At 33.9% G+C, this 17,756-nt stretch overlaps 1 protein-coding gene across 1 annotated transcript in view; it reads right to left on the bottom strand.

Annotated features, from left to right (window-relative positions):
- The window catches only part of TM9SF2 (transmembrane 9 superfamily protein member 2), a 30,644-nt gene that overhangs the window by 1,004 nt on the left and 11,884 nt on the right, over positions 1–17,756 (bottom strand). Inside the window, exons 8-14 of the mRNA XM_071597500.1 lie at positions 17,021–17,197; positions 16,798–16,942; positions 13,630–13,807; positions 9,172–9,331; positions 4,210–4,361; positions 3,382–3,493; positions 1,876–2,047 (exon numbers count right to left, since the gene is read on the bottom strand). Coding sequence (XP_071453601.1) covers positions 1,876–2,047; positions 3,382–3,493; positions 4,210–4,361; positions 9,172–9,331; positions 13,630–13,807; positions 16,798–16,942; positions 17,021–17,197 — 1,096 coding nt within the window. The remainder of the gene's footprint in view (positions 1–1,875; positions 2,048–3,381; positions 3,494–4,209; positions 4,362–9,171; positions 9,332–13,629; positions 13,808–16,797; positions 16,943–17,020; positions 17,198–17,756) is intronic.

Raw genomic sequence — 17,756 nt, 5'->3', positions numbered from 1 at the left:
TTTTGCCCATCAAGTCACATGTTTTTGGATTTACAGACTTGACATTCACCCAAACGCATTTACAAGGCCTTTTGAAAGTTCCAGACAACTTGAACTGGGCAAGTGCTTAAAAAAAGTGCACAAAATGTAAACAAATCATCGACCTCTCCAAAATTTTGACTTGAACAAGCTTGGGATACTGTTGAGAAGAAATTGAGCAATTTTAAAGAATACACAGTAAGAAAGAGGACTAAAAAGAGAATGTTGAAATCAATCAATTTTAAAGTATGTATTCTCCATGTTGTTCATAACTTGAGGCAAGGAATGACAGGTCAGCACGTGGGCATTTGATCATAATTAATACTGTATGGAAATAAATTTCTACATCCCATAATTTGCCAGAATAAAAGCCAGCCTAGGATTTGAATCAACCCCCTAAAAATCATCACCATAATTTGGAAAAAAGTAAACCTGCAAAATTTCACGCTGAAGCTTTCTGGGCATGTGCAGCCAACATAAAATACGAGATGTATTGACTTTTTACATGCGTAACATGAGAAAAATATAATTATGACCTTGCAGTTGTATTTTTAAAACAAATTTTACTTTCGATACTCTCACTGTAATATCCAGAATCTGTAGAAGTCAACGGCCAACTGATTCATCCTAAAAAAATAATGTGATGAAGAGCCTTATCGCACACTGCAACCAGCCTACAAGATAATTTTTCCTGGAAAGATTATTATTTTCTGGAGTAATTCAAAACCAGAAAGACCTATGTTACAGTTGTAGACAGTCTATAGAGTTTCCCATTTCCACTTCACTTTCAATTAGGCAAAGTAATTTCATTCCTTCAAAATCATACATTATGCTACTCTTGCACTTGTGAAATAAAGCATGCTATTGCTTCATGAAATACTCTCTTTCAATATAACTGTAAATCCGAAACTATACATCCAACACTAAGGATTGGTTCTCTAATAAAAATAATTGCATCAAGATTGCTCTGCTCTACCAAAATTAATTTAGTTAACTTTTCAATCACCTCTCATATATCTGTAAACATCCCATGTAGCATTTTTCTGTTCTCCCTCAGATAAGTGAGTTTGTTGGTGGTACTGGTCAAATCACACAAAGATCAATCCCTATATTATTTTAACTCTAATAAAAATATTTGAGCAAAAAAATTCAACAATGAATCATTAGTAAACATTGGTTTAAGTAAAAAATCAACTCTTCGCTGAAATTGGGAATTGCATAAAAAATATAAACAATAGTTATCAAAATAAAATTAATTGAAATTCATGGACCTGCAAAAATGAAAGAATTGTTTATGAGGCTCAAATTTAAGCAGACAGGTCAATTTTCATTTCTAACTGTGGCAAAAACACTGGATTTGATTCAAATGACTTCGAAAATCATTTTCATTGCTTCAACAAGGAAAACACATTTTCTTTCAGTATGTGGAGTAAAACCTTTAAAATACTGATTTCACAGATTAAAACATTTACTGTTGAACCAGAAATTATGGCATCATCATGAATTTATCATCCAAAGATGGGTTTAAACAAAATTCCATTTTGTCAAAATATCTACATTTCACACAATTCTTTAAGAACATGTTTTTTGGCCTCGTAACTTCATCATAGCATGACAATATGTAACATCAAGTAAACTTTAAATAATATTAACTTGTTCAAATTTGAATATGAAATATTCAAGTGCCCATTAATGCATGTAACACAGTAACAAAAATGTTCAACATTTATTCTAAACCACACAATAAAAATATTGCTACAAAATCCTTACTGAACATAACTCATGAAATATTAATTGTCCAATTTAGTAATTTCAAGTACTGAACTAAATATGAATAAGATTTAACAAAAACATTACCTGTGAGGAGGAAGAAAAGGAAAACCATAATGAGGGTGTAGCCAAAGTAGAGGAACGTGGAAGCTGCATCTTCAATGTTTAGTTTAGTAACAAAATAGTGTATGCAGTACACAAAAAGGTAAAAAGCTGTAAATCCACTGGTTAGGAAACTCCTCCACCACCAATGATAATCCTGCACAAAGAGACAGACAAAATTCAACCTTTTCAAAACTCCTGTAAAAGTTTATTTCCATTAGAAGACCAGATGGTTAGTATTATTCTTATTCACATCTAGGTTAGGTTCATCATGTTTAACATGATCATCTATTTAAAGGATGTTAGAATAATGTAAATGAATTCTACACATTAAACTTTCCTTTCATAGAGAAATAATTTAGAGTGGGCTGAAACAAAGAATAAGGTACAGCTCAATTTACATTACAGACTTTGTTCACTCATTACGTTTAACTCAAAAGGGACTGAAGAAGTGTCCGGCAGTGACAATGCCCATTGTGGGAGAGCAAGAATTTATCCACATTTTGCAGCAGTCTGATCATTTCTTTACAATTGCACGCCGAAAACAGACATAACCCTTCCCTCTATTCCATAGGTTAAGGCAGTGCAGGTAGAAGACCCTTGGAACATTTTCTTTTCTCACATCCATTGAATAGAAATTAATTTTTAAAGTTTTAAAAAATTTAGACAAACATTTTCTTGTTTATAGACACATTCCCTTTTATTATTGGATCAGTTCAACACCAAATGGCAGGCAAACTTAATGAGTGAGGGAGTAATCTGTTTTGGAGAGGAGTGAGGTGACCATATTTTAAAAAGGAGGAACTCTGATGAGATAGATAAGAAGGGGTTTAGGACCCTGGGAGAGAAAGACAGTCAAATGTACAAGAATGTTCCTCCTGCAGTTGCCCGTCCAAATGCAAAAGTACACTTCCCACAGCTCAAGGGTTAAATATGAAATGAAATGGATGTTTCACAGACACACATATAAATGAATTAACATTTTTCATGAACATTCCTATCACCAAATAACACAGATAATAACACCAGCTTTCAATATTTGGCCAAAAAATCCTCATTAATAAATAGGATGGTAGTTTTAAAAATATGAGTAAAAAATGACAAAAAACAGCACAAGATAAGGACTTCCAGTGATCCAAGATAATTGAAATAGAATTTGTATATTTATAGGCAAAATCAATTCACTTAAAATTTCCTAACCCTAATCTCAGCTTTCTTACTATCAGTAACTAACACCCCAGTTAAGTGTGTGACCATGCAGTGAGGACAGTAGATTGGCTGAAGGCCTGTTGGTCACTGATATAACTGTGAAGAAAAGCTGACAGTCATGGCAAGTTCACACATCATGATTGAAAATTGGTCAGCCAAGGACTGTGGAAATGTGTACACCAGAAACATCAATTAAAGTATTTACAAATTGCATCATTACTTGCAAAAAGTTACATACTAATTAAACTAATGATAACTTCATGTAGCACAAGATATACTCACCTCAGCACATAAGTGAAAGTAGCAAAGTAATATGGTTGTCTCCGAGCATGTGATCACAAGGATGACAAATACCAAGAAAAGGAATCCAAACATGTAGTACATTTGGCTTGACCTATAAAAGAAAAAAATCAACTCCATGACCATGAAAAAAATTATTAACATTAAAATATTTTGTGGAAAAATCACACCATGGACTCCTCATTCAAAATTATGCCCTTGGTTTTCACACTTTCCATGCACATATAATTACGCATGTCTAGGATAGTGGATTTATTAGATGAGGTGCAATTGTCTGTTGCTGTTTAACCATTTCATGTTGAATATCACTCAAAGACACTGTGAGCTATTTTTTATTAAATGAAGAACACAATGTATATTTCCAATGAGCCACATCAATATTGTTATAAAAAACTGGAATATATAGTATTATTTAGCACACAGAAGGAACAATAATTAGTTAGGGCTGGCAGAAATCATAATTCCTAGACTTTTATTTCCAGTGAGATATAGCTTAAATCCTCAGTTTTGAGTGATGGCAATGCAACTATTAATTTAAGCTTATTTTGCAGTAATCATGAAAACACTTGGCTGATTCATTAAACCTCCCTTAAAATAATTAGGCTGAATTTTTCTTTACACCATTGAATAAAAGGATGCGATCATAAAAAAGGCATGCATTTTTATGTCTTTCAAAAGTTTCAAATTTGAACATTGATATTAAATGAATATAACAACAGAAATATTATAGCAAAAAATTTTCAAAGCCCAGAAAATTAAAATCAGGTGATGGTTTGATCATCATAAGTAAAAAAAAGTACCATTACTCACCAAATGGAGTTCAAGATAAAAAACAATTGGATGAAGATGCAGCCAAAGGGAAGCACTCCTCCCATAACAATACCAGGTATGGGCTGTGTGTAAACACTCTGCTCAGGGATTTGTCGCGGAATTTGATTGGTGCGTACTGGATGTTCAATTGGCTGTAAATAAGACACGTTACATTTTTTAACACAGTTGAAATTGCCTTGATATAGCAATAGATAATTCTCTTTTAAATCTGTGAAGGATCCCATTTGGGTTGAGTGTGTGTGTCTGTAGTTGGTCATTGGCAAGGAAGCAACACTCCTGCAAACTAATTCAGACAGTTATTCTGGTTGAGAGGTTGTGGTTAGCTACTGTTGTGGAATTTCTTTTTCCACAAACCATCACAACAAATTTAGTTTTCTTTGAAGGACGAGTGGTGCTAACTTATTACGACTATAGGAGTTTTCCTTTATTTGTTATAATTGCACAAGTTTCTCAAAAATGGCTCCAAGGAATTTCATGAAACGTAGTATCTCCAAGTTTTAGGGGATGAGAAATATATTAAGCTAACTCTCATCTTAAGATAATTATTTCAAGGATGCACAACATTTTTAAAAATAACTATTTGTTATTTATCTACCAGGCATTATAAAACTGAAAGATGCTAAGTGCAATCTTACATTTCTAAAGTGAGTGTTGTAAAAATTGTAAATGAGTCTTAAATGAAGACCTTCTAGTGAATACTAAATGACGAATACAAGTAATACAAATTGATGCTTTACATACTGTCACAAAAGGGGGTGAGTCAAGTTATTTTCTTTCACATGAAATGATATAAACTGCATGGGCACCATTATTAACACCTAGTAGTAGTAGTTTTGAGGGGAGGCGACCGACAGCTAAGGTCATTTGCGCCATAGGGGATGGATAGGAAAGGATGAAGGGTGGAGAGAAACCCGGCGTCGGCATTAGCCTACTCTTTACGAAAGGCGCCAAGGGGTCCGCAGTTTAACGTCCCATCCGACGGACGGCGTACTCACTCAAAGTGCCCTCCACAAAGCACCTCAAGTAGGGATCGAGATACCTCTGAAAAATATTCAACACCGCCGGGATTTGAACCCGCGCCCTCATGGTGGGAAGCCAGTACGTTAGCCCCCGCACCATCTCGATCCCCTTATTAACACCTTTATATGCTATTATTACTAAATGCAACTCTAGTTACAAACAAGTTCAAAGAATTTCAATCAATTATTGAGTACTACTGGGATATTTGTTTCCCATTGAAAAAGCTAGCCATAAAAAATAAATCTGCAAATAAAGGATATAACTGGATAACAAATGAGGTTCTGACTGCTAGAAATAGGCTTAACTACTTAACTAAGGCTAGTAAAGTGGATGCCAGTCTGGTACCCTTAAGAAATAAAATGAAGTCCGAGTACAGGATGCTGCTTAGGAAAGCAAAAAATGACCATGTCCAACAAATTATCTCGAATTCTACCAATCAAACAAAAGCGTTGTGGTCTGTAGTAAATAATGAAAATTCCAGTAAAATATCAGAGCCCGCAAAAAATAAATGCTTCTCAATAACAATTGATGGAAAAGAAATTAGAGATCCTCAAAATGTGGCAAATGAATTCAATAATTTCTTCGTAGATATCATTGGCGAAACAACAGCGCATAAAAACATTCTAAATGATAGCATAGAAAAATTAATGTACATTAGTGAATCAATTTACTTAAATCCCACCACAGAAAATGAAGTCATAAATGTAATCAAGAAACTAAAAAACAAAAAATCCAGTGGGCATGATGGCATATCAAATTATCTAATAAAACTTTGTCAAGAATCCTTCACTTTACCTATTACCAATATAGCCAATGAATCGTTTCTAACTGGGCAATTTCCTGAAGAATTAAAAATAACCAAAGTTATTCCACTACACAAAAAGGGAGCCAAAGACCAACTGAATAATTACAGGCCAATCTCACTAATTTCGTGTATTTCAAAAATACTTGAAAAATTGATGGAAGAAAGACTATTAAAATTCCTCATAAAAAATAAAGTTCTTTCTCAGTCACAGCATGGCTTCACAAAAAATAAAAGTGTAGAAACTGCATGCAGTGATTATGTCACTAAAATTGCCCAAGCTTTAAGTGATAAAAAGCATGTTATAGGGGTTAACATGGATCTATCAAAAGCCTTTGATTCTGTAAAATCTAGCATTCTTTTAACTAAACTAGAACATTATGGTATCAGGGGAGTAGCTCATCATTGGCTTACATCTTTTTTGGAAAATAGGAAACAGTATGTAGAAATTGTCGGAAAAAATGGTGCTATCTACAAATCAAAAATGAAAACTATTAAATATGGTGTTCCACAAGGTTCTGTATTAGGGCCTTTACTTTTCCTGGTGTATGTGAACGACATTGAAAAAGCTATAATCTCTCCAGAGAATAATAACGTGGTGCTCTATGCAGATGACATAAGTCTAATAGCAGGTCATACTAAATCATCTCAATTAGAAATAGACATGTATGCTATGGCGAATTCAGTCGCTCAATGGCTGCATGTAAATAATTTACAACTAAATGCAAGAAAAACAGTTTACTTGGTATTTAGTAATAGAGACCTTCAGTCAAATATTTCTGTAGAAATAGAAAACCAATTGATTTCTGAGTTAGAACATACCACTTTATTGGGTTTAGAAATAGACAACAAGTTAAGCTGGAGGTTTCAAATGGAAAAATGTAGTAAAAAATTATGTTCAGCCCTATTCCTTTTAAAAAATCTTGCCAACTATTGTAATACAGAAGTATTAATCCCAGTATATCATGGTATATTTGAGTCCATAGCTCGATATGGCATTGTCTGCTGGGGGAGTTCAGCACATGGAAACATCAACAGAATACTCACACTTCAAAAACGTGCGTTAAGGGTTATATTTAAACTAAATGCAAGAAAATCCTGCAGGGAGTATTTCAAATGTCACAAAATCATGACCATTCCCAGTATATATATGTATAATGTGATATTGTATGCCTGCACGAAAACACCTTCACTGATCAGAAATAGGGACGTTCACAAGTACGACACCAGGGGCAAGGAAAATCTTCATAATGGCCATTGCAGAGTAGCAGTACTAAAAAAAACCCCAGAAGTTTCAGGAATACTACTGTTTAATCGGCTTCCTGAAGAGTTAAAACGAATACTCCCCCAAGAAAATAAATTCAAAAAAATGTTAAAACATTTCTTTTTAAATAATGTTTTTTATAGCGTCCAAGAGTACACAGAAAGAGCCAATGTAGGAAATTCAACTTTTTTAAATCCTTAATACTCATATATGTCATGTACATTATTATTCCTAAGAACCTGTATACAATTGATGTAATTGAATTTTTGACGAAGCCCATACAATTATGTATTGTTCTATGGCGAATAAAACTATCTATCTATCTATCTATCCATATTGTTATTGTCCTGCAATAGTTTTTAATGTAAGATTATGCATTATAGCACCAATAAATCATGAGAACAACATTATAAAAGTAACTGATGACATTTCCAAACTTATTGAAGAATACTGGAACACAGTGTTAAAATCATCACATGGTTGAACAGTAGGCTCTTCCAGCATATGATTTGTGAATTGACCATGCAGATAACTTAAAATTTTGTCTGAGGTTATGAGGATTCTTCTAGACACAGTGGATCTTGCAGTCATTTACTTGGGCAGTTTAATTAGTAACCTCTCAAAAATGACATCAGAAGAATCCATAAATAAGATAAGGAAAGGAAATACAGTAAAATCCTTATTCACACTTTTCAAAGGGCCCCAGAAAAAGTATAAAATGCAGGATAATAATTACATTCCTGATTAATCAAGGAAAATTTAACATATGAAAATCCGAGCTACCTTGCAGTTGCCAAAGTTATTTTCATTCCTCATTATTTCAACTTATGTGCAATACAAATAGCCTCAATCAAGATTTTTTAATGCATAAATTCTGTAACTCCTAGTTGAACAATGTATCCATTTCATGGCACAAAACTTTTCCTGGAAGACTGAGATAGTGAGTTTAAGCAACTCACATTTCCGTCACCAGTGATGCTCTCAACTGCCCTGCCATATTCAAATTCTTTGCTAAAACCGTTCACATTACTGCTCTCCCTTGTCTTTACTAGAAGCATACGTTCAAAACGAAGTCAAAAAAGGCTTTTAAAAAGGCTGATGTACTTGAGTCACTGTTTTAGAATGTGAATCATTTTTAATGCAGCACATATTGATGCAAATAGTGAGAAAACAAAAAATGAAAGCATGTAAATATGGGGTTCCACATACATTAGAAAAATATGATATTGAATGGGCCTCTCGAAAATGTTGTGGATTGCGGAAAAAAATTTATTCCAAAATTCAAATTTGGGGTTAGACTACATATTTTCATTTATTTGCCACAATCAGGAAATCCCAACTCTACCAATTCTTTTAAATGTATTAGAACATAGAGGAAATCTGGCACATGGCATATATACCAGTCAGCAAGTACCAATTTACCTATAAATGAACTATTGCAATTATCTTTGGTAATATGTTAATAAGAAAACAAGAACTTTCTAATAAGACATTTATTTCTATTTATCAAAGTTGGTTAACTTTTTATACGATTCATTATTAATCTTCACTGAAATTATGACACCAATTCAGTAGTACAAAGAACAATTATTCTGCAGTGAATAATTAAATATATTGAGAACATATCATCATATTAGGGTTACCTGTTAATACAAACACACAATGAGGTCAACTAAGATTAGGAAAGGGAGAAATGGACTTCTAAAGTAGCAATGATGCGCTGATAAGGGATATACTCAGAGAAGCTAATTCAACGATGAAAATAAGCAATCTATGGCTGAGACATGGTATGATGAATAGGTTTTAAAACACTAGAGCATGTATGGTAACATGAGATCAACAATATTTTACTTACCCTCTTCCTGAAGCCAAAATATGCTCCAACAAAAGTTAATGGCACAGAGACTCCAAACCAAAGAGCAAGGAGTGCAACAAGGGTTGAAAATGGAATGGCCGCAGAACTTCCTTTACCCCAGAGCACTAGGTTCATTACAAAAAACAGGCAGAAAACAACTCTGCAAAAAATAAACAGAAATGAATCTTAGCATTAAATAGAAAAAGAATTGTTTCCCTAATGGCAAAGTAAACAGGAGGCATCTTTGCTTTGCACAAAGAAAGTACAGTGGAACCTCGTAAAAAGAGCATAATTAGTTCTGCGATCTTACTCGTAAAGCAAAATACTAGTTTAGTGAAACGATTTTTCATAAATAAATTAATGTAAAATACAATAATACATTCAATGCCCAAAATAAATTTATTGTATGAATGAGTTTTATTCAAAGAAAATTATACATACACATTGTTTAGGGAAGTGGATCATGTTCCTCTCTTTTTCTAATATTGAATGAAGCAACAAAGAATGCAAACTTGATTTGTAAAAGCAAAATAGAATTGAAATAAATAGTTTATTATTTATGACATGTATCTAATTCCTTTTTACTAGAAAGCTATTTAGAGGCATTTGTTTTGGCCGATGTTTCAAAATTTTGTTTAAAATGCAACTCAGCATTAACCTTTTCCACTCGGATGTCGAGTGTGACTCGACATGGTTAGCAACGGCAGCAGCTCTTATGTTGAGCCAAACTCAACGCGGAGTTTCACCATAAGGGGAATTGGGATTTTTGTCTATTTTTCGAACAACTTTTCTAGTAATCATCTGCATGAAAGGACAAGTAAAGTAAAGCTTAATTAATAGCATGGCTTATTTTATAAATGAATAGTATCGACCCATAATATTGTTGTCGACATAAATGCCATCTCCAAAGGATGCCACCACCTCCGCAGATGTTCGTTGTTATCTATTTACTGTGTTGTAAGTTCTTTTTCATTTGGATTGTTTGCCCTTCATTACTTGGAAGTCAGCTAAATGTAAAGCAATGCCTTTGAGAGATGATCTGTGTCCGAAAAAAGATCGCCAGAATGTAAAGTTACCTCAGTGAGCTGTTCCGTAGTTCATTGCTTTCTAGTTTGGATACTTTCATTTCCTTTTCTTCCTAGTGTCCGCTGTCTCATCAAACATTCTGCCTGCTCTTTTCCTATCTATTGCATGGTCAGTAATCTTGAGTAGGAGGGTCCAAGATATGATCTGTTATATTCATAATAAAACACAAACCTTAGCCCTTTTCCTTGAGCCATGCTTTTATGAGGTTGCATCATCGTTGTTTGAGGAGTGTCCAAGACATGAGTCATTGATTCAAAGTAACTCGAACCCTAGCACTTTTCCTTTGTCGTGCTTTTTTTGAGGTTGCATCATCCTCCTGTGGTAAAGAACCTTCCTTATCTTAGTCTCGGAGTTTTGCTTACATTTCTAGAGCATAATGCAGATTTTTCCCTGATGACACAGGGTTCTCTTACAACAAATGCTTTCCCTTTAGTTGGACGAATGTTTGCCAGCTAACTGTCACTCATTCTGAATGAATTTCACCTCCTCATGATGGATAAGTATTCCACAGCATTAGAAAGCAGCGACGATGAATTTTACATCAAAACTGACGAATTTATTGACAAATATCATGGTGACGAAGGTGAGTTATCTGAGAATCCGTACGGAGATGATGAACCAGTCGCTGGTCCAAGTGGAACTATGGAAAGGAAAACGTCCCTTGCTTCACCCAAAGATCAGGGTGAATGTACTGACAGTGACAGTAATGTTGAATTCTTACCAAAAAAACGAAGATGCACAATTGTTTATACAAGTGATAGTGATGGAGATATAGGTGATAGCATTGTGCATTCGAGCACAATGCCCGGTGAAAGTATTGTTTATAATGGAAAACCAGAAAAAGAAATGTGGAATGCTGTATCTGTGAATGACCACGAGCCTAGCAGAATCCCCTTCTCCACTGGTCAGTTATGTGTTGGACCTCAAGTTCCTTCTGGATGTGCCAAGCCAATAGAGTTTTATCAGTTGTTTTTACAGACACATTGATACAAAATATAACAGAAGGGACTAACGAGTATGCTAGGCATAAAATTAGCCAGAAAGAATTATCGTGGCGATCCACTTGGAGTAATTGGAAACGTGACAATTGAGGAAATGAAGGCTTTTCTTGGCGTAATACTAAATATGGGTGTATTGAATCACCCTAACTTACAGAGTTACTGGTCCATGGATTTTGATTCTCATATACTATTTTTTCTAGCTGATTTTGGATGTTGCACTTGAAAAACGATCAAAAGTCACATAAAGATTTGAGAACAAGAACCGAGAAGGTAAACTGCTTTTTGTCATACCTTGCAATGAAATAAAGGGAGAGATTCTGCCCTAGAAGGGAGATTTCTGTTGATGAGGATGTAGCTAGTTTCAAGGGAAATTTGGAAGAAACTACAGTTCTTCATTCTAGTGCCACGCTAAGTAAATTTAGGGTATTTAAAAAATTGAATCGCGAGTAGATCAAGGCAGTCGAGAAAGAAAGCACACGAGTGCAAAGGGTTAGCATTAAATAAATTTCTGGTGCACATAGCCTCTGCCTTATTAGGGCAGTGCTTCATACACATGGTACAATGAGAGAGAATGATCAGGAAGACTTTCCCCTCTATACTCATGATAGGGATGAAATCCTCTCTTCGCTGCCCACATCAGCAGCAGATTGGAGGGGTGATAAGGAGTTGGACAATATGGATTGAATGCTTAGAGGAGGAAAAATTTCACTCTGTTCTAAAAAATTTGTTCACAAGGGCAAATTTTACATGTTCCTCTACAGCTAAATGTAGCTACAGGTAAAGGTAAATGCAAATACACCTAGGCAGCAATTAATACCATTAAAATACATTAGTGAAGAACTTTTTTCTCAATAGTGATTGTACTAAAGGGAAAGAATTAAAAGTAGAATTGAATCAACCCTTAAACCAAAGAAGGAAACATTTTAATTGGAGCATGACGATTAATTTGAATTAAAAAAAACTATTTTACAAGAGATTGACCGTGGTTTGTGGAAAACATTGTTCAAATACATAGGCAGCAGGGGAATTGTTTAGATAAATATGAAGAGAGACTTTAATAAGAAGTTTCAGGTAAATAAAAATCACATTTTCATTGAAACATTTGCACTTCTAAAGGCCTTTTAAAATGGTAATGATTACTGGTAATACTATAGGTATACTTGGGAGAAAGAGTCATTGCAAACTAATGCAACCAAAATTTGGCATTAATGTTTACAAACTTCCAAAAATGAGAGCACTAAAAATTTTGAAACATATTGGTACATGTCAAAATAAATATTAAGTTTCAAATCTATCTAGAATCAAATCATATTTTGGAACTATAAAATGAGTTTTTTCCTCTTTATTAAATGCAAATAACTGAAGTTGCAGTTCTCACAAGGCATATTATTTAGAAATAAACCCAAGTATAGTGAACTCTAAATCAATCATGTGCAGACTATTCATTTTGTGAATTATCCATGATATTTTCTTTCAAGCACCTCAAAATTTAATCAAATTACTATCTTATAATAATTAAACAATTTTAGACTTTGATATACTTTTTTACCAATATAAATTAGAAATATCTCAGATTTCTTAAAAGTTTTTAACATTGATTACAAAATCAAAAGCGGTCAATAATATTTAATGATATAATTAAAACATTATGGTACCATCCGTATACACTCATCATTGTTTCTCTTGCATTCATTAGCCTTGAGCATGTATTATTCAACTTTAAGGAGAGCAAATACACAGCTTTACTATGCAACAAATAAGTATTAATAATCTACACAGTATTATTTTGATTAGTATCACATGACGAATATGAAATCATATTAGCGAAACGTTGTTGATATTCATCCTATGCCAATCAGTTGTTTTTTCCTTTTGGTTTAGCTTTCTGACAATATGCCCTGCTATTCAATTGATGACAGTTCCATGTTCTCTTAAACCTATAATTCACCCTCATAAAAATGGCTAAAAATGAATAAAAATGTACTCGTCATGGCTAAAAAATGTGAATTCATCACAAAGGAACAAAAAAGGATTCATGCTATGTTACAATTTACATCACCACCATATTTTCTACATATTTTAGTTATCCGGGTTCTTCAATTATCAATGCTTCACCAATTAGGACAAATAATCAAGAAGTTACTGCACCTATTTAAACCTTTATATTATTGTAATTGGCAACGATCATTTGTAAACAACTAACAGAACATGAGTTTTAAGTTTGTTTCAAGATTTTCTTTCAACATTACTTCACAATATTCCCATTAGTATGGGTTCTTCTGCTCCACATGACACACGATTTTTGATGGATGAAATAAACATTTCTAAGGCGACTCAGTTTTCAATGTTATAAAATACATTACATTCTTACCCAGGGCTAAGCATTGAAGTCAGCAACACATTGGACTTCCATTTATCGCCTCCAAAACTTTTATATATCCGGGCAGAAACATATCCTGCAGGCGTACCAAGGCAAACATAGAGAACCATGGCACATGTCATTAATGCACCTCGGTTGGCAGGAGAAAGAAAACCCAAGCACGCAAATGCTGAAAAAGAATACAATTACATTCTATTAAATGAAAATTAAAAAAGTCAAGTGAAATAGCTCCTTTTACAAAGTCAAAGATTTAGTATTTAATAATTATGATACATTTATCTTTTTTCCAATTATAAATTGGATACTGTACATGAGAAAAGAATAAATTCTAAATGTGAGAATTTACTTAAAATTTCATGCCTTTCCAAGCTTGTGGTTACATTTAGATAAATCAGAACAATTCCTGAAATACATATATTAAGGGTACCATTTTTGCTGAAACTTACGAATAAACTTCATAAGTTTGATAATAGGTTTAAATGGATTTCACAATAATGAGTTTTTACTATAATAACTTGAGGTATGACTTGATTGATTTGAAAGAATGCACTTTTTATTTCCAAACAAAATATTTATTAAACGACCTAGCTCTCAACGCATAGTGTCATCCTCAGGCGTATATATAGGAAATGCATTAATATATACCCTTTATATATATGGGAAAGGGGGGTTCAGGATGGTGTTGGTTATTGATGGGTGTTGGGGAAGGGGGGGAGACTGGGTTAGGAGATGGTGAGGTTGAAGTATGAATGTCAATGGGAGGGAGGGGGAAGGGGGGACTGCAGGGTTTGGGATGCAGACACGCTGTTTTGCTGAGCGACCGTTGAAGGATGGCCCACCCCTTCTCCCAGCCTTTTCACCCTCACTAACACCTACTGTTAAACAAAACAACCCCCCACCCCATCCACCACATTAAATATATTTCTTGTGCATATACCAGATGATGACATCATGCATTGAAACCCAGGTCGTTTTAATGAATATTTTGTGAGGAAATACCAAGTGTATTTTTTCAAGACATGGATTGCCTCCACAAAATAATGCAGGAAAATACATCATACACTTATTCAATGTACATGGTGCACAAAAGCAAAGATAGTTTTATCTAGTGAAATTCCAAACTAAAATGACAGATACTAATCAATATTTAGAAAAAATTCAAACGGTAAACTGGAAAAACTACATTTGCACTTTGCAGCCCTTACTCACTCTCTTGCCTAGCACTATTTTCTTGAACATACATTTAAATGTTTGATTTGAACTCAAGGTCAGGTGCTTCAAAAGCATAAGATGTTTTTTGCAGAGTGGCTTTATGTGGAAATGCTAATCTACTTCAGGCCAACGATTGCATAACATAAAAAAACCACCGGTATTATGCTAGTTTCATGCATTTGGTTTGGAGGCCCCACAGACTGCATAGCCAATCTGGATAGAAATCACTGCTGCTGGATGCAGTACCACAGCAGTTACCCATCTCTCAAATATCATTGCAAGCTGCCACACTGCTGTGACAAACAAAAATCAAAGCTTCTGATATTTGCTTCATCTCCTGTATAACACTCATGGATTATCATTGTCTTCAGTTTTCAACTGACATTGCTGCAAATACGAAAACAGGATAAGACAGCCTGGCAAAAATGGGATTGTAAAACCTAATGCATGAAAAAATGGCTATACCTCTGTACATAGGTTTCCCAACTCAACTTCAAAGACAGAGAAATATTTTCTAATTACTTTATCTAGTATTGGCATCATGCACTATTTCTACAAGTAGTGAGACCAAAAATGCTGGCACGGTATAGTCATCACAGAGATTATTCAGTGTAGGTGACCATCAATACCTGACTGCAGTGAGGGATGCATGCATCACAGGATGTTGTAGGGAAAGCGCACATTTAAAAATGGATAGGTTTTATGGATTTTTTAGGATGTCTATAATTACAGTAACGCAAGGCTTAAATAAATGTTGTTTTAACTTCTCTGTATTAATACATTCATTCCTGGAGCATAATACTATAATTTTCTATCATCTTATAAGTGTGAATGGGTTGGATCCAAAATTGAGTGAATTTTCTTTCTTTCATCAAATCTCAAATTCCAAAGCTTGAATTGTAATCCTTTCAAAAATTAAGTTGAATTTCAAATTAGCATTCTCATTTAAGTGGTACTGTAATTCAATCTACACTCGTGCATATTTTAAATATAATATTTTGAATTGACTGGTAAATTTTTTATTCAGTTTATATATTTCTCAGGTGCAAATTTACATTTCACAAAATGAAATTAAGGGACTTAAGATTTCAATTTTAAAACAATGTTGTTCCTCATTAAACCCAAAATACTGCCTTTCATTCTTTTCACTTTTATTGACTGCATTTTGGGCAATATGGCTAAAAGATGCATGATTCTTGGTACTCTGCAAAATAGAATGTACCTGTCTAATGGCCAACTCATGATTTCTTGTATGTATGTATTGAGATGTTTCTCAGTTACATCTGAATATGAAGGAATTATGAAGCTTAATGAAACTCAAAGATAACTTTTTAAATGAAAACTGCTAGGCGTATTATTTTATTTAAATAAACTTGAGACTGAAGTTAAATTATCAAAACACAGACAGTAGCCTTAATTTTTGGTACAGCCAAACATGTGGGGACAAGACAATCTACTCCAAATGAGATTCCCTCCATCAAAAATGTCTCACAAATATCATCAGCACTTTTATTATGCTACAATGTCAATTGTGTGATGCCTTAATAAATCATTTTTTTGTCTTTTATAGTTTCTACGTCACCTGTAAATGGACATTATGCACAACCTAATCCCAAATATTAATCTTTAAAATCGTCAAAATCTATGAACTAGTAATAATAAGACAATGAGTGAATCAAATTTTAAGTTACAATATCTGTTTTTACCAACAGGTATTCTCTGCCATTCAGTGTAAATGAATGACTTTGTTACACCGATTGTGAATATATAGGCTTAAAAATGTCAAAAAAACTAATTAAAAAACATAAAAAATGCAAATACATACATATGAATGTTTTTTTTTACCTACATGTCAGCAAGAAAATATTAACTCTTCAAAAATACCATGGCAAGACTTCTAAATATAAAACCATGCTCATTATGATAAAAATTAGAGTTAGAGCTCACCAAGGGTCACTAGAGTCATAGCAAAGACTTGGGTCCCAGAACCCAGGAGAACAGACAGGAGCATTCCTTTGCGAGGTGGCCGAAACACATCGCCATGCACCAGCTTCCAGCCAAATTCTTCTTGTGCATCTTCCCCTGAATCAATCTGAATGGAAATCAAACAAAGTGAATGAGAAAACTGATTCATCCAGGACTCATTTCACCAATTATTCTTTTCACAAACCTGATTGTAGCGAGCAATATCCTTGTGAAGAGTTCTAAGCATTATCATTGCCACCATCCCAGAAAGGAAAAGTACAATCACAAGGGAATTCAGAATGGAAAACCATTGGATGTTTGTGTGAGGCATTGACTCTAATATGTAGTCCCATCTTGACGACCACTTGATGGTGTTGTTCTCCTGCAATAAGAAAAATATTGTGAGCTGCCATTTTAAAAGAGAATATGGTCATCAGAACACTGTGGCCAGTGAAATTTAAGTAGAAATTTCCCAGCTTTCCGAGCTAGCATGAAAATTCCTTGATTTTGAAACAACACAAAAAACAAGCAAATACACTTCTACCAAATTCACTGGGCATTATCTACAGCCATTGTGGTGGAAACTAGTTTTTACTTATCTTGCAGAATTCCAGAGTTTTTATAATGAGATTATGAATCGGAAAAGAAAATACTTAGTTTTCTGATTCAGTATTTTCTGATGAAGAGATGCTGAAGTTTTGTGGCAGAAATAACAAACAAACCTAACAGAAATGACAAAAATCTTCACTTTACTGAGGGGCAAAATCAACAAAAAATGATGAGAAAAGATAATAATTTGGTATACAAAAAGATCAAATTAATGTCAAAATGACATTTTATTTAAGAAAATAGTTGTAAAAATGCAATAGCATGTAGCTAAATATGATCAATGGCAAACATATGAATGTTCTATTTTATTCTTGTGATCTATTGTGTCCACC

Source organism: Hetaerina americana, unplaced genomic scaffold, assembly GCF_022747635.1.
Source record: "Hetaerina americana unplaced genomic scaffold, ioHetAmer1.1.p SCAF_9, whole genome shotgun sequence".
Lineage (NCBI taxonomy): Eukaryota > Metazoa > Arthropoda > Insecta > Odonata > Calopterygidae > Hetaerina > Hetaerina americana.
The sequence above is the reverse complement of the archived record's forward strand: the minus strand, read 5'-3'. Positions and strand labels throughout refer to the sequence as shown.